At 50.3% G+C, this 24,069-nt stretch overlaps 1 protein-coding gene across 3 annotated transcripts in view; it reads right to left on the bottom strand.

Annotated features, from left to right (window-relative positions):
• Window positions 1-1,305: 1,305 nt before the first annotated feature.
• Window positions 1,306-24,069, bottom strand: part of LOC137356333 (NACHT, LRR and PYD domains-containing protein 12-like) — an 89,874-nt gene continuing 67,110 nt past the window's right edge. For 2 of the 3 annotated variants that reach the window (XM_068022212.1, XM_068022213.1), the window contains exons 7-14: window positions 14,446-14,532; window positions 13,412-13,585; window positions 11,644-11,814; window positions 10,519-10,689; window positions 9,647-9,817; window positions 3,481-3,651; window positions 2,769-2,936; window positions 1,306-2,543 (exon numbers count right to left, since the gene is read on the bottom strand). In XM_068022212.1, coding sequence (XP_067878313.1) covers window positions 2,456-2,543; window positions 2,769-2,936; window positions 3,481-3,651; window positions 9,647-9,817; window positions 10,519-10,689; window positions 11,644-11,814; window positions 13,412-13,585; window positions 14,446-14,532 — 1,201 coding nt within the window. In that variant the 3' untranslated portion in view covers window positions 1,306-2,455. The remainder of the gene's footprint in view (window positions 2,544-2,768; window positions 2,937-3,480; window positions 3,652-9,646; window positions 9,818-10,518; window positions 10,690-11,643; window positions 11,815-13,411; window positions 13,586-14,445; window positions 14,533-24,069) is intronic. The other variant, XM_068022214.1, reaches the window with a different exon arrangement.

The following is a 24,069-nucleotide window of genomic DNA, read 5'->3' as shown; positions in this document are numbered from 1 at the left end:
CTGTCTCCCCGTGGGGTATAGGAGGAGACGGTGAGTGTTATTAATCTATCCCCGGGGGGTCACTGACCCCACTCTCAGTGTCTGTCTCTCCGTGGGGTATTGGAGGAGACGGTGAGTGTTATTAATCTATCCCCGGGGGTCACTGACCCCACTCTCAGTGTCTGTCTCCCAGTGGGGTATTGGAGGAGACGGTGAGTGTTATTAATCTATCCCCGGGGGTCACTGACCCCACTCTCAGTGTCTGTCTCCCCGTGGGGTATTGGAGGAGACGGTGAGTGTTATTAACCTATCCCCGGGGGGTCACTGACCCCACTCTCAGTGTCTGTCTCACCGTGGGGTATTGGAGGAGACGGTGAGTGTTATTAATCTATCCCCGGGGGTCACTGACCCCCACTCTCAGTCTCTGTCTCTCCGTGGGGTATTGGAGGAGACGGTGAGTGTTATTAATCTATCCCCGGGGGTCACTGACCCCACTCTCAGTGTCTGTCTCCCAGTGGGGTATTGGAGGAGACGGTGAATGTTATTAATCTATCCCCGGGGGGGCAGCAGAGCCCTCTTGTAATCGTCACTTTCCCCCCTCCTCCATTAAACTCCCAAACATGAGTGGGGAGAGAGGCGGTGTGTTTAACAAACAACCGATCTCTCTGTGTTTCCCCGCTGGGTCCTGCCTGGGAGAGGTAACCTCCCTGTCCCCCCCTGTTTTGTCATGCTGGGCTGTAACACTGGGCGCTGTCAGAGGAGGGGAGTTCAGAGTGATGGTGTTGACATGTATTGCATTCAGTTACTCAGCTTTGGTCTGTGGAGTGTGTCTCCGTTCGAGTTAAAGTCGAATCACGAGGGAGGCTTGCTTTATTTCATTCATGTAGCGGCCATCAGTTTTCGACAGTGGAACTGAATTTCTGACCTTGCAACTGTGACGATCCTCAGAAGAAACACTTCACTGACTGCAGGACGTTCTGAGCTGGTGAAAGGCCGTCATACCAGGATGAGTCTACGTGTTTCAGGGGAAAGCAGAGACAGTCAGAGAGCTTTAGAGGACGACAGGGTTCAGCGACAGAGAGGACGCATGGGCAGGGGATTGAAGAGGAGCAGGAGATACCTGAGGAAGGTAGGGTGGGTGAGCAAGCAAGGGGAAGGGTGAGAGAGGGAACTTGTAACACGAGGGTGATTGATCTGGGACATGGGAAGAGGCTGTCGTGGAGATCTACGGTGTGTCACGTTGGAAGGTTTGAACCTTTAGCTGTCGGGAAGGAGTCTTTGGAATTTAACAGTCTGGCCCAACGCAGTACATCAAGTTCAAGGCTGTAATCTGCTTTGAGTTTTATGCTCAATAAATCTGTGAACATCTACATTCAGTGTCTTGAACCCTTTGTTTCAAAGTTAATTTATAAGTAAGACCGTAATCCAGGCCGACACTCCCTGGTGTCAATACTGAAGGAGTGCTGCACTGTCGGAGGGAGATGTATATACTCTAGGACTTGATCTCCATAATCCAGGCCGACACTCCCCTGGTGTCAGTACTGAGGGAGTGCTGCACTGTCGGAGGGAGATGTATATACTCTAGGACTTGATCTCCATAATCCAGGCCGACACTCCCCTGGTGTCAGTACTGAGGGAGTGCTGCACTGTCGGAGGGAGATGTATATACTCTAGGACTTGATCTCCATAATCCAGACCGACACTCCCCCGGTGTCAGTACTGAGGGAGTGCTGCACTGTCAGAGGGAGATGTATATACTCTAGGACTTGATCTCCATAATCCAGACCGACACTCCCCCGGTGTCAGTACTGAGGGAGTGCTGCACTGTCGGAGGGAGATGTATATACTCTAGGACTTGATCTCTATAATCCAGGCCGACACTCCCCCGGTGTCAGTACTGAGGGAGTGCTGCACTGTCAGAGGGAGATGTATATACTCTAGGACTTGATCTCCATAATCCAGGCCGACACTCCCCGGTGTCAGTACTGAGGGAGTGCTGCACTGTCGGAGGGAGATGTATATACTCTAGGACTTGATCTCCATAATCCAGGCCGACACTCCCCCGGTGTCAGTACTGAGGGAGTGCTGCACTGTCAGAGTTGCTGTCTTTCAGATGATGCGTTAAACTATGACCCCATCTGCCCTCTCAGGTGGATGTGAAAGATCCCATGGTCACTATTTCGAAGTAGAGTAAGGGAGTTCTCCCCAGTGTCCAGCAGCCCATATTAATCACTCAGTCAACACCATGGTAACAGGAGCAGAGGGATCTCAAACCAGAGTAGCGACACAGTTCAATAAGACCATTAATAAAGCAATAATTCCTCCTCTCTTTTCTTTCTCGTTCTCCTTTCCTATGTTTCATTTTCCTTTCTCTCTCTTTGTCTTTCTGTCTCTCTCTCTCCTTCTTGCCTTGTTGACAGGCAGTCTGCAGAGCTCGCTGGTTGTGTGACTCGCCGTTGGTCCAAGCTGGGATCAATCAGTCTCCCACCGACACTACCAGTCCGGGTCTGCCCAGATTCTTCAGTCTCTTGATTCCCTCAGGGGAGAACATGTTTTCTCTCAATCTGTGTACACAGAAGTAGTCAGTCAGTGACATCCACATCAATAAAGGCAAGTGTCTGACCCACAGAGAGAGGGAGAGAGGTAACCCTTCGCCATCTCTGCCTGGGTCTGGTTTTCAACCCCAGATCTCAGGCAGAGTGAAAGATCAGTGTCTAACCAACTTCCGCACCCTCATTTGTTCCTATTTATGTGACGCAAGACGAGAGAGGCAAGAGTTAAAACGATACCTGATCTCCTGAAGTTGAGGACTATTCACGATGAATTGGCTGAGGGCATCGACTGAGGCATCACCAATGGAATTGTAGGGAAGAGTTAGTTCGGTGATTGAGCGCTTGGCACTGAGTGCCGTGATCAGTTCCTGAACTCCATCATCTTTCAAATCTGTCTCGTCCAACCTTCATAAAAGGAAGAGATTCGGGGTCAGAAAATGTCAAAGGCTCATTGACTCATTGGGTCATTGACTCATTGGGTCATCGACTCATTGGGTCATCGACTCATTGGGTCATCGACTCATTGGGTCATTGACTCATTGGGTCATTGACTCATTGGCTCATTGACTCATTGGGTCATTGAATCATGTGGTCGTTGAAAGATTGGATCCTTCAATTATTGGTCGGAGGCTTGCTAACCAGAGTGCTCAGATTTTAGATCATTGGTCAAGGAACATGGGGGAAAATAAGGGAAATTATTTCTATGCAGTGAGTTTTTGTGATCTGGAACATGCTGCTTGAAAAGGCGGTAGAAGCAGATTCAATCGTAACTCTCAAAAGGTGGTTGGGTAAATATCCAAAGGGTAAAACGTTGCAGGTTTCCAGGGAAAGAGCAATGGAGTGGGAGTAATTGGATAGTGTTTCGAAGCAACATAGGTATGATGGGTCAATGGGCTCCTGGCTATGCCATGTGTGTCTATGATGACAGAATTCACATCCCTGACTGTACCTCAGAGTCTGTAGCTGACACTGCGATTCCCTCAGTCCAGCGGAGAGAAGCTTCATCCCTTCATCTCCAATCTTGTTGTTTTTCAGGTAGAGCCCTGTCAGGGTGCAAGTAGCACGGAGGAAAAAGGCAAGCTCTTTGCAAGATTCCTGTGTCAGGGAGATTGACTGCAGCCTGAGGAGAGCGATAATGAGAACGGGTTAGATATTATTGGATGATCCAGGCCCACAGATATTAAACAATCAGAGTCAGCAGCAAGTTCCCAGCGAGAGGTGACATTCTCATCATGTTTTCAACATTACAATTAGTCTGTATTCGGACGTCTGACTTTGTGTTTCCTTTCACCAGCTCCAATATTCTTACACTGAGGGAGGAACCATGAGCTGTATGTTCAACTCCAAGGTCAGAAACAGCTGGTGAGAAGCCACAGTCACTGGATGGGGATGGCGGGGGGCGGGGGGGTTGCAGAATGACGGGAGGATGCCAATTTTCAGTTTTATAAACTCATCGATTGTAGGATTGTAGGGGAAGTTGAGGGAGGAGGGAGCGAGTTCCACAGTTTGGAGACTGAGGAAGTGGGGAGAGAGTTTCACAGTTTGGAGATTGAGGGGGTGGGGAGAGAGTCCCACAGGTTGGAGACTGAGGGAGTGGGGAGGGAGTTCCACAGTTTCGAGACTGAGGGAGGCAGAGGGAGTCCCACAGTTTCGACACTGAGGGAGTGGGGGAGGGAGTCTCACAGTTTGGAGACTGAGCGGGTGGGGAGGGAGTCTCACAGTTTGGAGACTGAGGGAGTGGGGAGGGAGTCCCACAGGTTGGAGACTGAGGGAGTGGGGAGAGAGTCCCACAGTTTCGAGACTGAGGGAGGCGGAGGGAGTCCCACAGTTTCAAGACTGAGGGAGTGGGGGAGGGAGGCTCACAGTTTGGAGACTGAGGGAGTGGGGGAGGGAGTCCCACAGGTTGGAGACTGAGGGAGTGGGGGAGGGAGTCCCACAGGTTGGAGACTGAGAGAGTGGGGGAGGGAGTCCCACAGGTTGGAGACTGAGGGAGTGGGGGAGGGAGTCCCACAGTTTGGGACACGGAGGAAGTGTTGGAGATGTGAGAGACACTGAAACAGTGTTGGAGATGTGAGAGACACGGAGACAGTGTTGAAGATGTGAGAGACACGGAGACAGTGTTGGAGACGTGAGAGACACTGAGACAGTGTTGGAGATGTGAGAGACACTGAGACAGTGTTGGAGATGTGAGAGACACTGAGACAGTGTTGGAGACGTGAGAGACACGGAGGAAGTGTTGGAGATGTGAGAGACACTGAGACAGTGTTGGAGATGTGAGAGACACGGAGGAAGTGTTGGAGATGTGAGAGACACTGAGACAGTGTTGGAGACGTGAGAGACACGGAGACAGTGTTGGAGATGTGAGAGACACTGAGACAGTGTTGGAGACGTGAGAGACACGGAGACAGTGTTGGAGATGTGAGAGACACGGAGACAGTGTTGGAGACGTGAGAGACACTGAGACAGTGTTGGAGACGTGAGAGACACTGAGACAGTGTTGGAGACGTGAGAGACACTGAGACAGTGTTGGAGATGTAAGAGACACGGAGACAGTGTTGGAGACGTGAGAGACACTGAGACAGTGTTGGAGATGTGAGAGACACGGAGGAAGTGTTGGAGATGTGAGAGACACTGAGACAGTGTTGGAGATGTGAGAGACACGGAGACAGTGTTGAAGATGTGAGAGACACGGAGACAGTGTTGGAGACGTGAGAGACACTGAGACAGTGTTGGAGATGTGAGAGACACTGAGACAGTGTTGGAGACGTGAGAGACACGGAGGAAGTGTTGGAGATGTGAGAGACACTGAGACAGTGTTGGAGATGTGAGAGACACGGAGGAAGTGTTGGAGATGTGAGAGACACTGAGACAGTGTTGGAGACGTGAGAGACACGGAGACAGTGTTGGAGATGTGAGAGACACGGAGACAGTGTTGGAGACGTGAGAGACACTGAGACAGTGTTGGAGACGTGAGAGACACTGAGACAGTGTTGGAGACGTGAGAGACACTGAGACAGTGTTGGAGATGTGAGAGACACTGAGACAGTGTTGGAGATGTGAGAGACACGGAGACAGTGTTGGAGACGTGAGAGACACTGAGACAGTGTTGGAGATGTGAGAGACACTGAGACAGTGTTGGAGATGTGAGAGACACTGAGACAGTGTTGGAGATGTGAGAGACACGGAGACAGTGTTGGAGATGTGAGAGACACGGAGACAGTGTTGGAGACGTGAGAGACACGGAGACAGTGTTGGAGACGTGAGAGACACTGAGACAGTGTTGGAGACGTGAGAGACACTGAGACAGTGTTGGAGATGTGAGAGACACTGAGACAGTGTTGGAGACGTGAGAGACACTGAGACAGTGTTGGAGATGTGAGAGACACGGAGACAGTGTTGGAGACGTGAGAGACACGGAGACAGTGTTGGAGACGTGAGAGACACTGAGACAGTGTTGGAGATGTGAGAGACACTGAGACAGTGTTGGAGATGTGAGAGACACTGAGACAGTGTTGGAGATGTGAGAGACACGGAGACAGTGTTGGAGATGTGAGAGACACGGAGACAGTGTTGGAGATGTGAGAGACACTGAGACAGTGTTGGAGATGTGAGAGACACTGAGACAGTGTTGGAGCTGTGAGAGACACGGAGACAGTGTTGGAGACGTGAGAGACACTGAGACAGTGTTGGAGACGTGAGAGACACGGAGGAAGTGTTGAACATGTGAGAGACACGGAGGAAGTGTTGAACATGTGAGAGACACGGAGGAAGTGTTGAACATGTGAGAGACACGGAGGAAGTGTTGGAAATGTGAGAGACACGGAGACAGTGTTGGAAATGTGAGAGACACGGAGGAAGTGTTGGAGATGTGAGAGACACAGAGACAGTGTTGGAGACGTGAGAGACACGGAGACAGTGTTGGAGACGTGAGAGACACTGAGACAGTGTTGGAGATGTGAGAGACACGGAGGAAGTGTTGAACATGTGAGAGACACGGAGGAAGTGTTGGAAATGTGAGAGACACGGAGGAAGTGTTGGTTGGACATGAGAGACACGGAGGAAGTGTTGGTTGGACATGAGAGACACGGAGGAAGTGTTGGTTGGACATGAGAGACACGGAGGAAGTGTTGGTTGGACATGAGAGACACGGAGGAAGTGTTGGAGTTGTGAGAGACACGGAGGAAGTGTTGGAGATGTGAGAGACACTGAGACAGTGTTGGAGATGTGAGAGACACGGAGACAGTGTTGGAGATGTGAGAGACACTGAGACAGTGTTGGAGACGTGAGAGACACGGAGACAGTGTTGGAGACGTGAGAGACACAGAGGAAGTGTTGGAGATGTGAGAGACACTGAGACAGTGTTGGAGATGTGAGAGACACGGAGGAAGTGTTGGTTGGACATGAGAGACACGGAGGAAGTGTTGGAGTTGTGAGAGACACGGAGGAAGTGTTGGAGACGTGAGAGATACTGAGACAGTGTTGGAGACGTGAGAGACACAGAGGAAGTGTTGGAGATGTGAGAGACACTGAGACAGTGTTGGAGATGTGAGAGACACGGAGGAAGTGTTGGAGATGTGAGAGACACTGAGACAGTGTTGGAGATGTGAGAGACACGGAGACAGTGTTGGAGATGTGAGAGACACTGAGACAGTGTTGGAGATGTGAGAGACACGGAGACAGTGTTGGAGACGTGAGAGACACTGAGACAGTGTTGGAGACGTGAGAGACACTGAGACAGTGTTGGAGACGTGAGAGACACTGAGACAGTGTTGGAGACGTGAGAGACACTGAGACAGTGTTGGAGATGTGAGAGACACTGAGACAGTGTTGGAGATGTGAGAGACACTGAGACAGTGTTGGAGACGTGAGAGACACTGAGACAGTGTTGGAGATGTGAGAGACACGGAGACAGTGTTGGAGACGTGAGAGACACTGAGACAGTGTTGGAGATGTGAGAGACACTGAGACAGTGTTGGAGATGTGAGAGACACGGAGACAGTGTTGGAGACGTGAGAGACACTGAGACAGTGTTGGAGATGTGAGAGACACGGAGACAGTGTTGGAGACGTGAGAGACACTGAGACAGTGTTGGAGATGTGAGAGACACTGAGACAGTGTTGGAGATGTGAGAGACACGGAGACAGTGTTGGAGACGTGAGAGACACTGAGACAGTGTTGGAGATGTGAGAGACACTGAGACAGTGTTGGAGACGTGTGAGACACTGAGACAGTGTTGGAGATGTGAGAGACACTGAGACAGTGTTGGAGACGTGAGAGACACTGAGACAGTGTTGGAGATGTGAGAGACACTGAGACAGTGTTGGAGATGTGAGAGACACTGAGACAGTGTTGGAGATGTGAGAGACACGGAGACAGTGTTGGAGATGTGAGAGACACGGAGACAGTGTTGGAGATGTGAGAGACACTGAGACAGTGTTGGAGATGTGAGAGACACTGAGACAGTGTTGGAGATGTGAGAGACACTGAGACAGTGTTGGAGATGTGAGAGACACGGAGACAGTGTTGGAGACGTGAGAGACACTGAGACAGTGTTGGAGATGTGAGAGACACGGAGACAGTGTTGGAGATGTGAGAGACACGGAGACAGTGTTGGAGATGTGAGAGACACGGAGACAGTGTTGGAGACGTGAGAGACACGGAGACAGTGTTGGAGACGTGAGAGACACTGAGACAGTGTTGGAGACGTGAGAGACACGGAGACAGTGTTGGAGATGTGAGAGACACTGAGACAGTGTTGGAGACGTGAGAGACACTGAGACAGTGTTGGAGATGTGAGAGACACTGAGACAGTGTTGGAGATGTGAGAGACTCGGAGACAGTGTTGGAGACGTGAGAGACACGGAGACAGTGTTGGAGACGTGAGAGACACGGAGACAGTGTTGGAGATGTGAGAGACACTGAGACAGTGTTGGAGATGTGAGAGACACTGAGACAGTGTTGGAGACGTGAGAGACACTGAGACAGTGTTGGAGATGTGAGAGACACTGAGACAGTGTTGGAGACGTGAGAGACACGGAGACAGTGTTGGAGATGTGAGAGACACGGAGACAGTGTTGGAGACGTGAGAGACACGGAGGAAGTGTTGAACATGTGAGAGACACGGAGGAAGTGTTGAACATGTGAGAGACACGGAGGAAGTGTTGAACATGTGAGAGACACGGAGGAAGTGTTGGAAATGTGAGAGACACGGAGACAGTGTTGGAGACGTGAGAGACATGGAGACAGTGTTGGAGATGTGAGAGACACTGAGACAGTGTTGGAGATGTGAGATACACGGAGACAGTGTTGGAGACGTGAGAGACACGGAGACAGTGTTGGAGATGTGAGATACACTGAGACAGTGTTGGAGACGTGAGAGACACTGAGACAGTGTTGGAGATGTGAGAGACACGGAGGAAGTGTTGAACATGTGAGAGACACGGAGGAAGTGTTGGAAATGTGAGAGACACGGAGGAAGTGTTGGTTGGACATGAGAGACACGGAGGAAGTGTTGAACATGTGAGAGACACGGAGGAAGTGTTGAACATGTGAGAGACACGGAGGAAGTGTTGGAAATGTGAGAGACACGGAGGAAGTGTTGGTTGGACATGAGAGACACGGAGGAAGTGTTGGAGTTGTGAGAGACACGGAGGAAGTGTTGGTTGGACATGAGAGACACGGAGGAAGTGTTGGTTGGACATGAGAGACACGGAGACAGTGTTGGAGTTGTGAGAGACACGGAGGAAGTGTTGGTTGGACATGAGAGACACGGAGACAGTGTTGGAGTTGTGAGAGACACGGAGGAAGTGTTGGTTGGACATGAGAGACACTGAGACAGTGTTGGAGTTGTGAGAGACACGGAGGAAGTGTTGGTTGGACATGAGACACGGAGGAAGTGTTGGTTGGACATGAGAGACACTGAGACAGTGTTGGAGTTGTGAGAGACATGGAGACAGTGTTGGAGATGTGAGAGACACGGAGAAAGTGGGCTGGAAAATGATGGCGATATGAAAATGGGTCTTTGTAATATTGTCCCTGAGGATGCCACGTCGAGCAGGAATTCTGCAGATTGTTCTGTACTTTGAGTTAGAGCTCTAGTTCCTTGGCTGACTCACCATAGTTTTTCCATCTGGCTGTCGGTCTGTGTCAGAGCCTGGAAGATTTGCTGGGTGCCTGTGTCCATTAGTTTGTTGCTGCTGAGGTCTAGACACCTCAGAGTGGGGTTTGCGCGGAAGGCTCTGGACAGAGCTGAGCCAGAACGTTCCGTTAGTTTGGTGCCACTCAACCTGCAAGGAGAGGTCACACGCGGTCGGTGTTAGAGAACTCAATAACCTCACCCAGCAAAAAAGAAAGTAACGAAAGTGGAGAAGGACTTCTGGGAACATTTCAACCTCACGTCAGACCTCCCATCTCCCACCCTTCCTGAACTTGCAGCTCACCCAAAATTCCTCATGTCTTGTATCCTAACTCGGACCAAGTCCGTTCACCCCTCACCCACTGTACTCGCTGGTCTACACTGTCTCCCGGTCCAGAAACTCCTTGATTTTTATCATTCTCATCCTCCTGTTAAATCCCTCCACGGCCCCTCGTCCCTCCCTCACCATCTCTAAAGCCTCCTCCTGTCCCTACAACCCTCCGAGATCTCTGCCCTCCTCCAATCCTGGCCTCTCGAACATCCCCCACCAATTCCCATGGCTCCACCATTGGCGGCTGTGCCTTCAGCTGTCCCTGGTGGGGGGTGGGGGTCCCCGAGCTCTGGAATTCCCTCCCGAAACCTCTCCGCTTCTCTCCCTCCTCATTTAAGACGCACTTTGAAACCGACCTAATTGGTCGAGCTTCTGATCACCTCTCCCCATATCTCCTTCAATGGCTCAATGTCAAACTGTGCCTGATTTATGTGAAACGTCTTGGGGTGGGGGTTTTTTTTTTTGTGGCACATTTTAAGCCACTGAATAACTCCAAGTTGTTATGTGACTAAATAACGCACCTGAGTGTGTGCAGTTGGCAATGGGAGCTGCACATCTTCTCCAGCAGGCTCTCCAAGCCTGTGTCCTCCAGAGAGTTGAAGCTCAAGTAAAGTTCCTTGACTGTCCAGTTCTGGTCTAGAGCTGACGCAAGCTCCTTGCAGCATCCCGAGGTCAAGTCATTCGATTCCAGCCTGCCAGTGTTACGGAGACACATGGTGCTGAGCGAGCGTGTGTCAGACAAGAGTATCACCCGACAACACCCCGCAAACACCCTATTTATCCATTTAATCTCCCGCAGCCCGTGTGCGCTCTCCTCCATCACTGACACTACCCACCCATTTAATCTCTGTCACTCCTCCTCCCTCAGTCTCCAGACTGTGGGACTCCCTCCTCCTCCTCCCCCTCCCTCAGTCTCCAAACTGTGGGACTCCCTCCTCCTCCTCCTCCTCCCTCAATCTCCAAACTGTGGGACTCCCTCCTCCTCCCTCCCTCAGTCTCCAAACTGTGGGACCCTCCTCCTCCCTCCCTCAGTCTCCAAACTTTGGGACTCCCTCCTCCCCCTCCCTCAGTCTCCAGATGGTGGGACTCCCTCCTCCCTCCTCCCTCAGTCTCCAGACTGTGGGACTCCCTCCTCCTCCTCCCTCCGTCTCCAAACTGTGGGACTCCCTCCTCCTCCCTCCCTCAGTCTCCAAACTTTGGGACTCCCTCCTCCCCCTCCCTCAGTCTCCAGATGGTGGGACTCCCTCCTCCCTCCTCCCTCAGTCTCCAGACTGTGGGACTCCCTCCCCCTCCTCCCTCAGTCTCCAGACTGTGGGACTCCCTCCTCCCTCAGTCTCCAGACTGTGGGACTCCCTCCCCCTCCTCCCCCAGTCTCCAGACTGTGGGACTCCCTCCTCCTCCTCCTCCTCCTCCCTCAGTCTCCAGACTGTGGGACTCCCTCCTCCCCCAGTCTCCAGACTGTGGGACTCCCTCCTCCTCCTCCCTCAGTCTCCAGACTGTGGGACTCCCTCCTCCCCCAGTCTCCAGACTGTGGGACTCCCTCCCCCCACTCCCTCAGTCTCCAAACTGTGGGACTCCCTCCTCCACCACCTCCCTCAGTCTCCAAACTGTGGGACTCCCTCCCCCTCCCCTCCGAACTCACTCACTTGAGGGTCTGTATCCTACAGTTGGGCTCCTTCAGAACTTGGCAGAGATGCGACAAGCCGGAGTCTTTCAAGGAATTGTCATCGAGATCCAAGTGAGTCAACGTCAAGCTGCCTTTTATCCCAAAGGCCAAGTTAACGCCAGAGGTACTTGTCAGACCGTTATTCCTCAGCCTGCGTCAGGTCAGGGAATGAAGAGATTCAGTCACCCAAATACAAGTCTTCCTTAAAATCCTCATACTGATAAGAGAGAAAGTGGATTCTCCCAGGGAAAGGGCTCTTTGGATTGGAGTTCCACTGGTGACTGGCTTTGACCTGGACAGTAAGGAATTCTTCACTTTACGACTGGAAGATTTTTTAATGAGAGGAGCAGAGAATTTTAAGAGCGATTAAGAACAAAAAGTGCTGGAAAATACTCAGCAGGTTTGTTGAGAGGTTACTGACCTGAGACGTTAATGCTGCAGATGCTGCTGCACCCGCTGAGTATTTCCTGCATTTCCTGATTTTATTTCGGATTTCCAGCTTCTGCAGTACTTTGCTTTTATTTTAAGGTTAAGAGGGAGATTGACCAGAATGATCCCAGGGATGAGGGACTTCAGTTGATGTGGAGAGACTGGGAGAAGCTGGGATTGTTCTCCTGAGAACAGAGAAGGTTAAGAGGGAGATTGAGCAGAATGATCCCAGGGATGAGAGACTTCAGTTAATGTGGAGAGGACTGGGAGAAGCTGGGATTGTTCTCCTGAGAACAGAGAAGGTTAAGAGGGAGATTGACCAGAATGATCCCAGGGATGAGGGACTTCAGTTAATGTGGAGAGACTGGGAGAAGCTGGGATTGTTCTCCTGAGAACAGAGAAGGTTAAGAGGGAGATTGACCAGAATGATCCCAGGGATGAGGGACTTCAGTTAATGTGGAGAGACTGGGAGAAGCTGGGATTGTCCTCCTGAGAACAGAGAAGGTTAAGAGGGAGATTGACCAGAATGATCCCAGGGATGAGGGTCTTCAGTTAATGTGGAGAGACTGGGAGAAGCTGAGATTGTTCTCCTGAGAACAGAGAAGGTTAAGAGAGAGATTGACCAGAATGATCCCCGGGATGAGGGACTTCAGTTGATGTGGAGAGACTGGGAGAAGCTGGGATTGTTCTCCTGAGAACAGAGAAGGTTAAGAGGGGGATTGAGCAGAATGATCCCAGGGATGAGGGTCTTCAGTTGATGTGGAGAGACTGGGAGAAGCTGGGATTGTTCTCCTGAGAACAGAGAAGGTTAAGAGGGAGATTTAATCGAGGCGTTCACAATCAGGAAGGGTTTGGATGGAGTAAATGAGGAGAGACTGTTTCCCAGTGGTGGGAGGGTCGGGGGGGAACCGGAGGGACACAGATCGAGGGCGATTGGTGGGTGAACCGGAGGGAGGGAGATGAGGAAACATTATTTGAGGCAGTGAGTTGTGATCTGGGACTCGCTGCCTGAAAGGATGGTGGAAGCAGATTCAATAGTGACTCTCGAAAGGGGAATCGGGGTAAATACTGGAAGGGGAGAAATTTACAGGGAGACGGGGAAAGAGCAGGAGAGGGGAGTGGGATTAATGGGATAGCGCGTTCACAGAGGCAGCACAGATGCAGAGGGCCGAATGGCCTACTCTATACTGTATCATTCTAAAGTCTCAGAGGGCAAGAGGATCGTGTGTGACCCCTTTCCCTAGTCAGCACACAGCACCCCCTCCCTCACCCCCTCACCCCCCACCCTGCCGCGCCCCAGCCTCGATGGTGGTCCTTACCCCAGTCTCTCCAGTCGGCACCCTCCCTTCTGCAGCTCAGTGCATAACTTTCCCACCCCGGAGTCGCCCAGTTCATTGTTGTTCCCCAGGTCCAGGTTGGTCAGTTGCGGGTTCGCTCGTAGGACATTGACCAGTTCCTCGCAGGATTTCTCGGTCAGGTGATTACCACACAGACTGGGAACATCAGAGAGAGAGAGAGAGAGAGAGGGTTAGAGGAGAGGCAGTGTCATATGGAGTGAGGGGTACAGGGAGTGAGGGGGGTCGGGGTTACAGGGAGTGAGGGGTGCTATATGGATTGAGGGAGACTCTGGAGAATGAGGGGTGTTTGTGGGGGTAAGGTGGTGTCGTAGGGCGTGAGGGGATGTGGGGGGGAATGGGACTTAGTGGGATTATAGGCAGTGAGGGGGGATTATAGAGGGTGAGGGGGGGATTATAGAGGGTGAAGGGGGGATTATAGACGGTGAGGGGGGATTATAGACGGTGAGGGGGGATTATAGACGGTGAGGGGGGGATTATAGAGGGTGAGGGGGGGATTATAGAGGGTGAGGGGAGATTATAGTGGGTGAGGGGGGGATTATAGACAGTGAGGGGGGGATTATAGAGGGTGAGGGGGGGATTATAGAGGGTGAGGGGGGATTATAGAGGGTGAAGGGGGGATTATAGAGGGTGAGGGGGGGATTATAGAGGGTGAGGGGGGATTATAGAGGGTGAGGGTGAGGGGGGATTATAGAGGGTGAGGGGGGGATTATAGACGGTGACGGGGGGATTATAGAGGGTGAGGGGGGGATTATAGAGGGTGAGGGGGGATTATAGAGGGTGAGGGGGGGATTATAGACGGTGAGGGGGGGATTATAGACGGTGAGGGGGGATTATAGAGGGTGAGGGGGGATTATAGAGGGTGAGGGGGGGATTATAAAGGGTGAAGGGGGCTTTATAAAGGGTGAGGGGGGCTTTATAAAGGGTGAGGGGGATTACTGACAGTGAGGGTGAACCATTGACATATCTCACTGTCAGACACAATGAACTGTACTCACTGCAGAGTCTGTACAATGCTTCCTGGATTCCTCAGTTCTGCACAGATGTCCTGCACGCGCTCATCCCTCAGGTTGTTGTTATTGAGACTGTAGATAGAATAATACAATCAGAAACAGGTTAGACCAGAGTCTGGAGACAAGACCTGGGCTTTGATGGGAGTGTGTGGGGACTAAAGGGATGGTCTTCGAAGGGAGGGTCTGGTGACAGGAGGGATGGTCTTCGATGGGAGGGTTAGGGACTGGAGGGAGGGTAAGGGACTGGAAAGATGGTCTTTAATGGGAGCATTAGGGACTGGAGGGATGGTCTTCGATGGGAGGGTTAGGGACTGGAGGGATGGTCTTCGATGGGTGTGTTAGGGACTGGAGGGATGGTGTTCAATGGGAGGGTTAGGGATTGGAGGGATGGTGTTCGATGGGAGGGTTAGGGATTGGAGGGATGGTGTTCGATGGGAGGGTTAGGGACTGGAGGGATGGTGTTCGATGGGAGGGTTAGGGATTGGAGGGATGGTGTTCGATGGGAGGGTTAGGGACTGGAGGGATGGTCTTCGATGGGAGGGTTAGGGACTGGAGGGATGGTCTTCGATGGGAGGGTTAGGGACTGGAGGGATGGTCTTTGATGGGAGGGTTAGGGACTGGAGGGATGGTCTTCGATGGGAGGGTTAGGGACTGGAAGGATGGTCTTCGATGGGAGGATTTAGAGACTGGAGGGATGGTCTTCGATGGGAGGGTTAGGGACTGGAGGGATGGTCTTTGATGGGAGGGTTAGGGACTGGAGGGATGGTCTTTGATGGGAGGGTTAGGGACTGGAGGGATGGTCTTCGATGGGAGGGTTAGGGACTGGAAGGATGGTCTTCGATGGGAGGATTTAGAGACTGGAGGGATGGTCTTTGATGGGAGTGTTAGGGACTGGAGGGATGGCCTTCGATGGGAGGGTTAGGGACTGGAGGGATGGTCTTCGATGGGAGGGTTAGGGACTGGAGGGATGGTCTTCGATGGGTGTGAGGGACTGGAGGGATGGTCCTCGATGGGAGTTTGAGGGGACTGGAGGGATGGTCCTCGATGGGAGTGTGAGGTGACTGGAGGGATGGTCTTCGATGGGAGGGTTAGGGACTGGAGGGATGGTCTGTAATGGGAGGATTTAGGGACTGGAGGGATGGTCTTCGATGGGAGGGTTAGGGACTGGAGGGATGGTCCTCGATGGGAGTGTGAGGTGACTGGAGGGATGGTCTTCAATGGGAGTGTTAGGGACTGGAGGGATGGTGTTCAATGAGCAGGTTAGGGACTGGAGGGATGGTCTTCGATGGGAGGGTTTAGGGACGGGAGGGATGGTCTTCGATGGGAGGATTTAGGGACTGGAGGGATGGTCTTCGATGGGAGGATTTAGGGACTGGAGGGATGGTCTTCGATGGGAGGGTTTAGGGACTGGAGGGATGGTCTTCGATGGGAGGATTTAGGGACGGGAGGGATGGTCTTCGATGGGAGGGTTTAGGGGCTGGAGGGATGGTCTTCGATGGGAGGATTTAGGACTGGAGGGATGGTCTTCGATGGGAGGATTTAGGGACTGGAGGGATGGTCTTCGATGGGAGGATTTAGGGACTGGAGGGATGGTCTTCGATGGGAGGATTTAGGGACTGGAGGGATGGTCTTCGATGGGAGGATTTAGGGACTGGAGGGATGGTCTTCGATGGGAGGATTTAGGGACGGGAGGGATGGTCTTCGATGGGAGGATTTAGGGACTGGAGGGATGGTCTTCGATGGGAGGATTTAGGGACTGGAGGGATGGTCTTCGATGGGAGGATTTAGGGACTGGAGGGATGGTCTTCGATGGGAGGGTTTAGGGACTGGAGGGATGGTCTTCGATGGGAGGATTTAGGGACGGGAGGGATGGTCTTCGATGGGAGGGTTTAGGGGCTGGAGGGATGGTCTTCGATGGGAGGATTTAGGACTGGAGGGATGGTCTTCGATGGGAGGATTTAGGGACTGGAGGGATGGTCTTCGATGGGAGGATTTAGGGACTGGAGGGATGGTCTTCGATGGGAGGATTTAGGGACGGGAGGGATGGTCTTCGATGGGAGGGTTTAGGGGCTGGAGGGATGGTCTTCGATGGGAGGATTTAGGACTGGAGGGATGGTCTTCGATGGGAGGATTTAGGGACGGGAGGGATGGTCTTCGATGGGAGGATTTAGGGACTGGAGGGATGGTCTTCGATGGGAGGATTTAGGGACTGGAGGGATGGTCTTCGATGGGAGGATTTAGGGACGGGAGGGATGGTCTTCGATGGGAGGATTTAGGGACTGGAGGGATGGTCTTCGATGGGAGGATTTAGGGACTGGAGGGATGGTCTTCGATGGGAGGGTTTAGGGACTGGAGGGATGGTCTTCGATGGGAGGATTTAGGGACTGGAGGGATGGTCTTCGATGGGAGGATTTAGGGACTGGAGGGATGGTCTTCGATGGGAGGATTTAGGGACGGGAGGGATGGTCTTCGATGGGAGGATTTAGGGACGGGAGGGATGGTCTTCGATGGGAGGGTTTAGGGGCTGGAGGGATGGTCTTCGATGGGAGGATTTAGGACTGGAGGGATGGTCTTCGATGGGAGGATTTAGGGACTGGAGGGATGGTCTTCGATGGGAGGATTTAGGACTGGAGGGATGGTCTTCGATGGGAGGATTTAGGGACTGGAGGGATGGTCTTCGATGGGAGGATTTAGGGACTGGAGGGATGGTCTTCGATGGGAGGATTTAGGGACTGGAGGGATGGTCTTCGATGGGAGGATTTAGGGACTGGAGGGATGGTCTTCGATGGGAGGGTTTAGGGACTGGAGGGATGGTCTTCGATGGGAGGATTTAGGGACTGGAGGGATGGTCTTCGATGGGAGGATTTAGGGACTGGAGGGATGGTCTTCGATGGGAGGATTTAGGGACGGGAGGGATGGTCTTCGATGGGAGGATTTAGGGACGGGAGGGATGGTCTTCGATGGGAGGGTTTAGGGGCTGGAGGGATGGTCTTCGATGGGAGGATTTAGGACTGGAGGGATGGTCTTCGATGGGAGGATTTAGGGACTGGAGGGATGGTCTTCGATGGGAGGATTTAGGACTGGAGGGATGGTCTTCGATGGGAGGATTTAGGGACTGGAGGGATGGTCTTCGATGGGAGGATTTAGGGACTGGAGGGATGGTCTTCGATGGGAGGATTTAGGGACTGGAGGGATGGTCTTCGATGGGAGGGTTTAGGACTGGAGGGATGGTCTTCGATGGGAGTGTGAGGTGACTGGAGGGATGGTCTTCGATGGGAGGGTTAGGGACTGGAGGGATGGTCTTCGATGGGAGTGTGAGGTGACTGGAGGGATGGTCTTCGATGGGAGGGTTAGGGACTGGAGGGATGGTCTTCGATGGGAGGGTTTAGGGACTGGAGGGATGGTCTTCGATGGGAGGGTTTAGGGACTGGAGGGATGGTCTTCGATGGGAGTGTGAGGTGACTGGAGGGATGGTCTTCGATGGGAGGGTTAGGGACTGGAGGGATGGTCTTCGATGGGAGGATTTAGGGACTGGAGGGATGGTCTTCGATGGGAGGGTTTAGGGACTGGAGGGATGGTCTTCGATGGGAGTGTGAGGTGACTGGAGGGATGGTCTTCGATGGGAGTGTGAGGTGACTGGAGGGATGGTCTTCGATGGGAGGGTTTAGGGATTGGAGGGATGGTCTTCGATGGGAGTGTGAGGTGACTGGAGGGATGGTCTTCGATGGGAGTGTGAGGTGACTGGAGGGATGGTCTTCGATGGGAGGGTTAGGGACTGGAGGGATGGTCTTCGATGGGAGGATTTAGGGACGGGAGGGATGGTCTTTGATGGCAGGATGATCGATAAGCATTTGAAAGGGAACAGGGTTGGGGATCTGGGGTAGAGTTTAGAACAGGGAAGACTGTTCTGCTCGGAGCAGAAAGGGTTAAAGAGCTGAATTCGTCGAGGTTTCCGAGATGGTGAGAGCTATTGATAAAGTACATCCCGAAAATCTACTCCTTCTGGTAAGTGAGTCAGTAATTAGAGGTCAGAGACTCAAAATGTTTGGGTAAAGATCTCGGGGGGGAAATGAGGAGAGACATTTTCACTCGAGAGAGCAGTTTGGATCTGGAACACTCCAAAGAAAAGCTGATTCAAAGGTGATTCCATCAATATTTTTGGAAGGGAGCCATGCAGATACTTGCAGGTGAGGAACCTGTAGGGTTACGGACATGGGGCAAAGCAGGGCACTTCTATCAAACGGCCAGCAGAGCCACGAAGGGCCGAATGGGCTCCTTCTGTGCTGGGAGTCTCTATGATCCTGTGAGGGAATTGAGCTAACGCGGAGAGACTGGGAGAAGCTGGGATTGTTCTCCTGAGAACAGAGACGGTTAAGAGGGGGATTGACCAGAATGATCCCAGGGATGAGGGACTTCAGTTAATATGGAGAGACTGGGAGAAGCTGGGATTGTTCTCCTGAGAACAGGGAAGGTTAAGAGGGAGATTGACCAGAATGATCCCAGGGATGAGGGACTTCAGTTGATGTGGAGAGACTGGGAGAAGCTGGGATTGTTCTCCTGAGAACAGAGAAGGTTAAGAGGGAGATTGAGCAGAATGATCCCAGGGATGAGGGACTTCAGTTAATGTGGAGAGACTGGGAGAAGCTGGGATTGTTCTCCTGAGAACAAGGAAGGTTAAGAGGGAGATTGACAAGAATGATCCCAGGGATGAGGGACTTCAGTTAATGTGGAGAGACTGGGAGAAGCTGGGATTGTTCTCTTGAGAACAAGGAAGGTTAAGAGGGAGATTGACAAGAATGATCCCAGGGATGAGGGACTTCAGTTGATGTGGAGAGACTGGGAGAAGCTGGGATTGTTCCCCTGAGAACAGAGAAGGTTAAGAGGGAGATTGACCAGAATGATCCCAGGGATGAGGGACTTCAGTTAATGTGGAGAGACTGGGAGAAGCTGGGATTGTTCTCCTGAGAACAGAGAAGATTAAAAGGGAGATTTAATCGGGGCGTTCACAATCAGGAAGGGTTTGGATGGAGTAAATGAGGAGAAATTGTTTCCCAGTGGTGGGAGGGTGGTGAACCGGAGAGAGGGAGATGAGCAAACGTTATTTGACGCAGTGAGTTGTAGTGATCTGGAACGCGCTGCCTGAAAGGAGGGCGGAAACAGATCCAATAGTGTTAGAGAAAATTGGGCCACAGTAGGAGGCCATCCAGTCACTTGTGTGTGCCGACCGCAAACAGCCATTAGGCTGAATCGTGATGAGTTTCTGCATCTCGCACCCTTTCGGGTCGGGGAGTTCTGGACACTCAACACCCTCCGGGTGAAAAACCTTCTCTTTGACTCCTCTCTGCTCCTTCTGCAATTACTGTAAATCTCTGCCCCTAGTAACTGAGCTCCCTGTGAGGGCTAATATGTCCCTCCTATCTCCTCCAACCCGACCCCTCATAATGTCACCTCAACTAAATCAGCTCTCGGCCACCTCTGTTCGACAGAAAAAAAACCTGACTTTGCAATATATCACCCCCCAGTCTATCCAATATATCACCACCCAATCTATCCAATATATCACCACCCAATCTATCCAATATATCACCACCCAGTCTATCCAATATATCACCCCCCAGTCTATCCAATATATCACCACCCAGTCTATCCAATATATCGCCACCCAGTCTATCCAATATATCACGCCCCAGTCTATCCAATATATCACCACCCAGTCTATCCAATATATCACAACCCAGTCTATCCAATATATCGCCACCCAGTCTATCCAATATATCACGCCCCAGTCTATCCAATATATCACCACCCAGTCTATCCAATATATCACCACCCAGTCTATCCAATATATCACCACCCAGTCTATCCAATATATCACCCCCCAGTCTATCCAATATATCACCACCCAGTCTATCCAATATATCACCCCCCAATCTATCCAATATATCACCACCCAGTCTATGCAATATATCACCACCCAGTCTATCCAATATATCACCCCCCAATCTATCCAATATATCACCACCCAGTCTATCCAATATATCACGCCCCAGTCTATCCAATATATCACCACCCAGTCTATCCAATATATCACCACCCAGTCTATCCAATATATCACCCCCCAGTCTATCCAATATATCACCACCCAGTCTATCCAATATATCACCCCCCAATCTATCCAATATATCACCACCCAGTCTATGCAATATATCACCACCCAGTCTATCCAATATATCACCCCCCAATCTATCCAATATATCACCACCCAGTCTATCCAATATATCACCACCCAGTCTATCCAATATATCACCACCCAGTCTATCCAATATATCACCCCCCAATCTATCCAATATATCACCACCCAGTCTATCCAATATATCACCACCCAGTCTGTCCAATATATCACCACCCAGTCTATCCAATATATCACCCCCCAATCTATCCAATATCTAACCACCCAGTCTATCCAATATATCACCACCCAGTCTATCCAATATATCACCCCCCAATCTATCCAATATATCACCACCCAGTCTATCCAATATATCACCACCCAGTCTATCCAATATATCACCACCCAATCTATCCAATATATCACCACCCAGTCTACCCAATATATCACCACCCAATCTATCCAATATATCACCACCCAGTCTATCCAATATATCACCACCCAGTCTATCCAATATATCACCCCCCAATCTATCCAATATATCACCACCCAGTCTATCCAATATATCACCCCCCAGTCTATCCAATATATCACCACCCAGTCTATCCAATATATCACCACCCAATCTATCCAATATATCACCACCCAGTCTATCCAATATATCCACCACCCAGTCTATCCAATATATCCACCACCCAGTCTATCCAATATATCACCACCCAGTCTATCCAATATATCACCACCAATCTATCCAAAATATCACCACCCAATCTATCCAATATATCACCTCCAGTCTATCCAATATATCACCACCCAATCTTTCCAATATATCACCACCCAGTCTATCCAATATATCACCTCCAGTCTATCCAATATATCACCACCCAATCTATCCAATATATCACCACCCAGTCTATCCAATATATCACCACCCAGTCTATCCAATATATCACCCCCCAGTCTATCCAATATATCACCACCCAGTCTATCCAATATATCACCACCCAGTCTATCCAATATATCACCACCCAGTCTATCCAATATATCACCACCCAGTCTATCCAATATATCACCACCCAGTCTATCCAATATATCACCACCCAATCTATCCAATATATCACCACCCAGTCTATCCAATATATCACCACCCAGTCTATCCAATATATCACCACCCAGTCTATCCAATATATCACCACCCAGTCTATCCAATATATCACCACCCAATCTATCCAATATATCACCACCCAGTCTATCCAATATATCACCACCCAGTCTATCCAATATATCACCACCCAATCAATCCAATATATCACCACCCAATCTATCCAATATATCACCTCCAGTCTATCCAATATATCACCACCCAATCTATCCAATATATCACCACCCAATCTATCCAATATATCACCCCCCAGTCTATCCAATATATCACCACCCAGTCTATCCAATATATCACCACCCAGTCTATCCAATATATCACCACCCAGTCTATCCAATATATCACCACCCAATCTATCCAATATATCACCACCCAGTCTATCCAATATATCACCACCCAGTCTATCCAATATATCACCACCCAATCTATCCAATATATCACCACCCAATCTATCCAATATATCACCTCCAGTCTATCCAATATATCACCACCCAATCTATCCAATATATCACCACCCAATCTATCCAATATATCACCTCCAGTCTATCCAATATATCACCACCCAGTCTATCCAATATATCACCACCCAGTCCATCCAATATATCACCACCCAATCTATCCAATATATCACCACCCAGTCTATCCAATATATCACCACCCAGTCTATCCAATATATCACCACCCAATCTATCCAATATATCACCACCCAATCTATCCAATATATCACCTCCAGTCTATCCAATATATCACCACCCAATCTATCCAATATATCACCACCCAATCTATCCAATATATCACCACCCAGTCTATCCAATATATCACCACCCAGTCTATCCAATATATCACCACCCAGTCTATCCAATATATCACCACCCAGTCTATCCAATATATCACCACCCAGTCTATCCAATATATCACCACCCAATCTATCCAATATATCACCACCCAGTCTATCCAATATATCACCACCCAGTCTATCCAATATATCACCCCCCAGTCTATCCAATATATCACCACCCAGTCTATCCAATATATCACCACCCAGTCTATCCAATATATCACCACCCAGTCTATCCAATATATCACCACCTAGTCTATCCAATATATCACCCCCCAGTCTATCCAATATATCACCACCCAATCTATCCAATATATCACCACCCAGTCTATCCAATATATCACCACCCAGTCTATCCAATATATCACCACCCAGTCTATCCAATATATCACCACCCAATCTATCCAATATATCACCACCCAGTCTATCCAATATATCACCACCCAGTCTATCCAATATATCACCACCCAGTCTATCCAATATTTCACCACCCAGTCTATCCAATATATCACCACCCAATCTATCCAATATATCACCACCCAGTCTATCCAATATATCACCCCCCAGTCTATCCAATATATCACCACCCAGTCTATCCAATATATCACCCCCCAATCTATCCAATATATCACCACCCAGTCTATCCAATATATCACCACCCAGTCCATCCAATATATCACCCCCCAGTCTATCCAATATATCACCACCCAGTCTATCCAATATATCACCACCCAGTCTATCCAATATATCACCACCCAGTCTATCCAATATATCACCACCCAGTCTATCCAATATATCACCACCCAATCTATCCAATATATCACCACCCAGTCTATCCAATATATCACCACCCAGTCTATCCAATATATCACCACCCAGTCTATCCAATATATCACCACCCAGTCTATCCAATATATCACCACCCAGTCTATCCAATGTATCACCCCCAATCTATCCAAGATATCACCACCCAGTCTATCCAATATATCAACACCCAGTCTATCCAATATATCACCACCCAGTCTATCCAATATATCACCCCCCAATCTATCCAATATATCACCACCCAGTCTATCCAATATATCACCACCCAGTCTATCCAATATATCACCACCCAGTCTATCCAATATATCACCACCCAGTCTATCGAATATATCACCACTCAGTCTATCCAATATATCACCACCCAGTCTATCCAATATATCACCCCCCAATCTATCCAATATATCACCACCCAGTCTATCCAATATATCACCACCCAGTCTATCCAATATATCACCACCCAATCTATCCAATATATCACCACCCAGTCTATCCAATATATCACCACACAGTCTATCCAATATATCACCACCAATCTATCCAATATATCACCACCAATCTATCCAATATATCACCACCCAGTCTATCCAATATATCACCACCCAGTCTATCCAATCTATC

This window comes from Heterodontus francisci, chromosome 45 (assembly GCF_036365525.1).
Source record: "Heterodontus francisci isolate sHetFra1 chromosome 45, sHetFra1.hap1, whole genome shotgun sequence".
Taxonomy (NCBI): domain Eukaryota; kingdom Metazoa; phylum Chordata; class Chondrichthyes; order Heterodontiformes; family Heterodontidae; genus Heterodontus; species Heterodontus francisci.
Note: the sequence above shows the minus strand (reverse complement) of the source record. Positions and strands in the feature narration are given on the sequence as shown.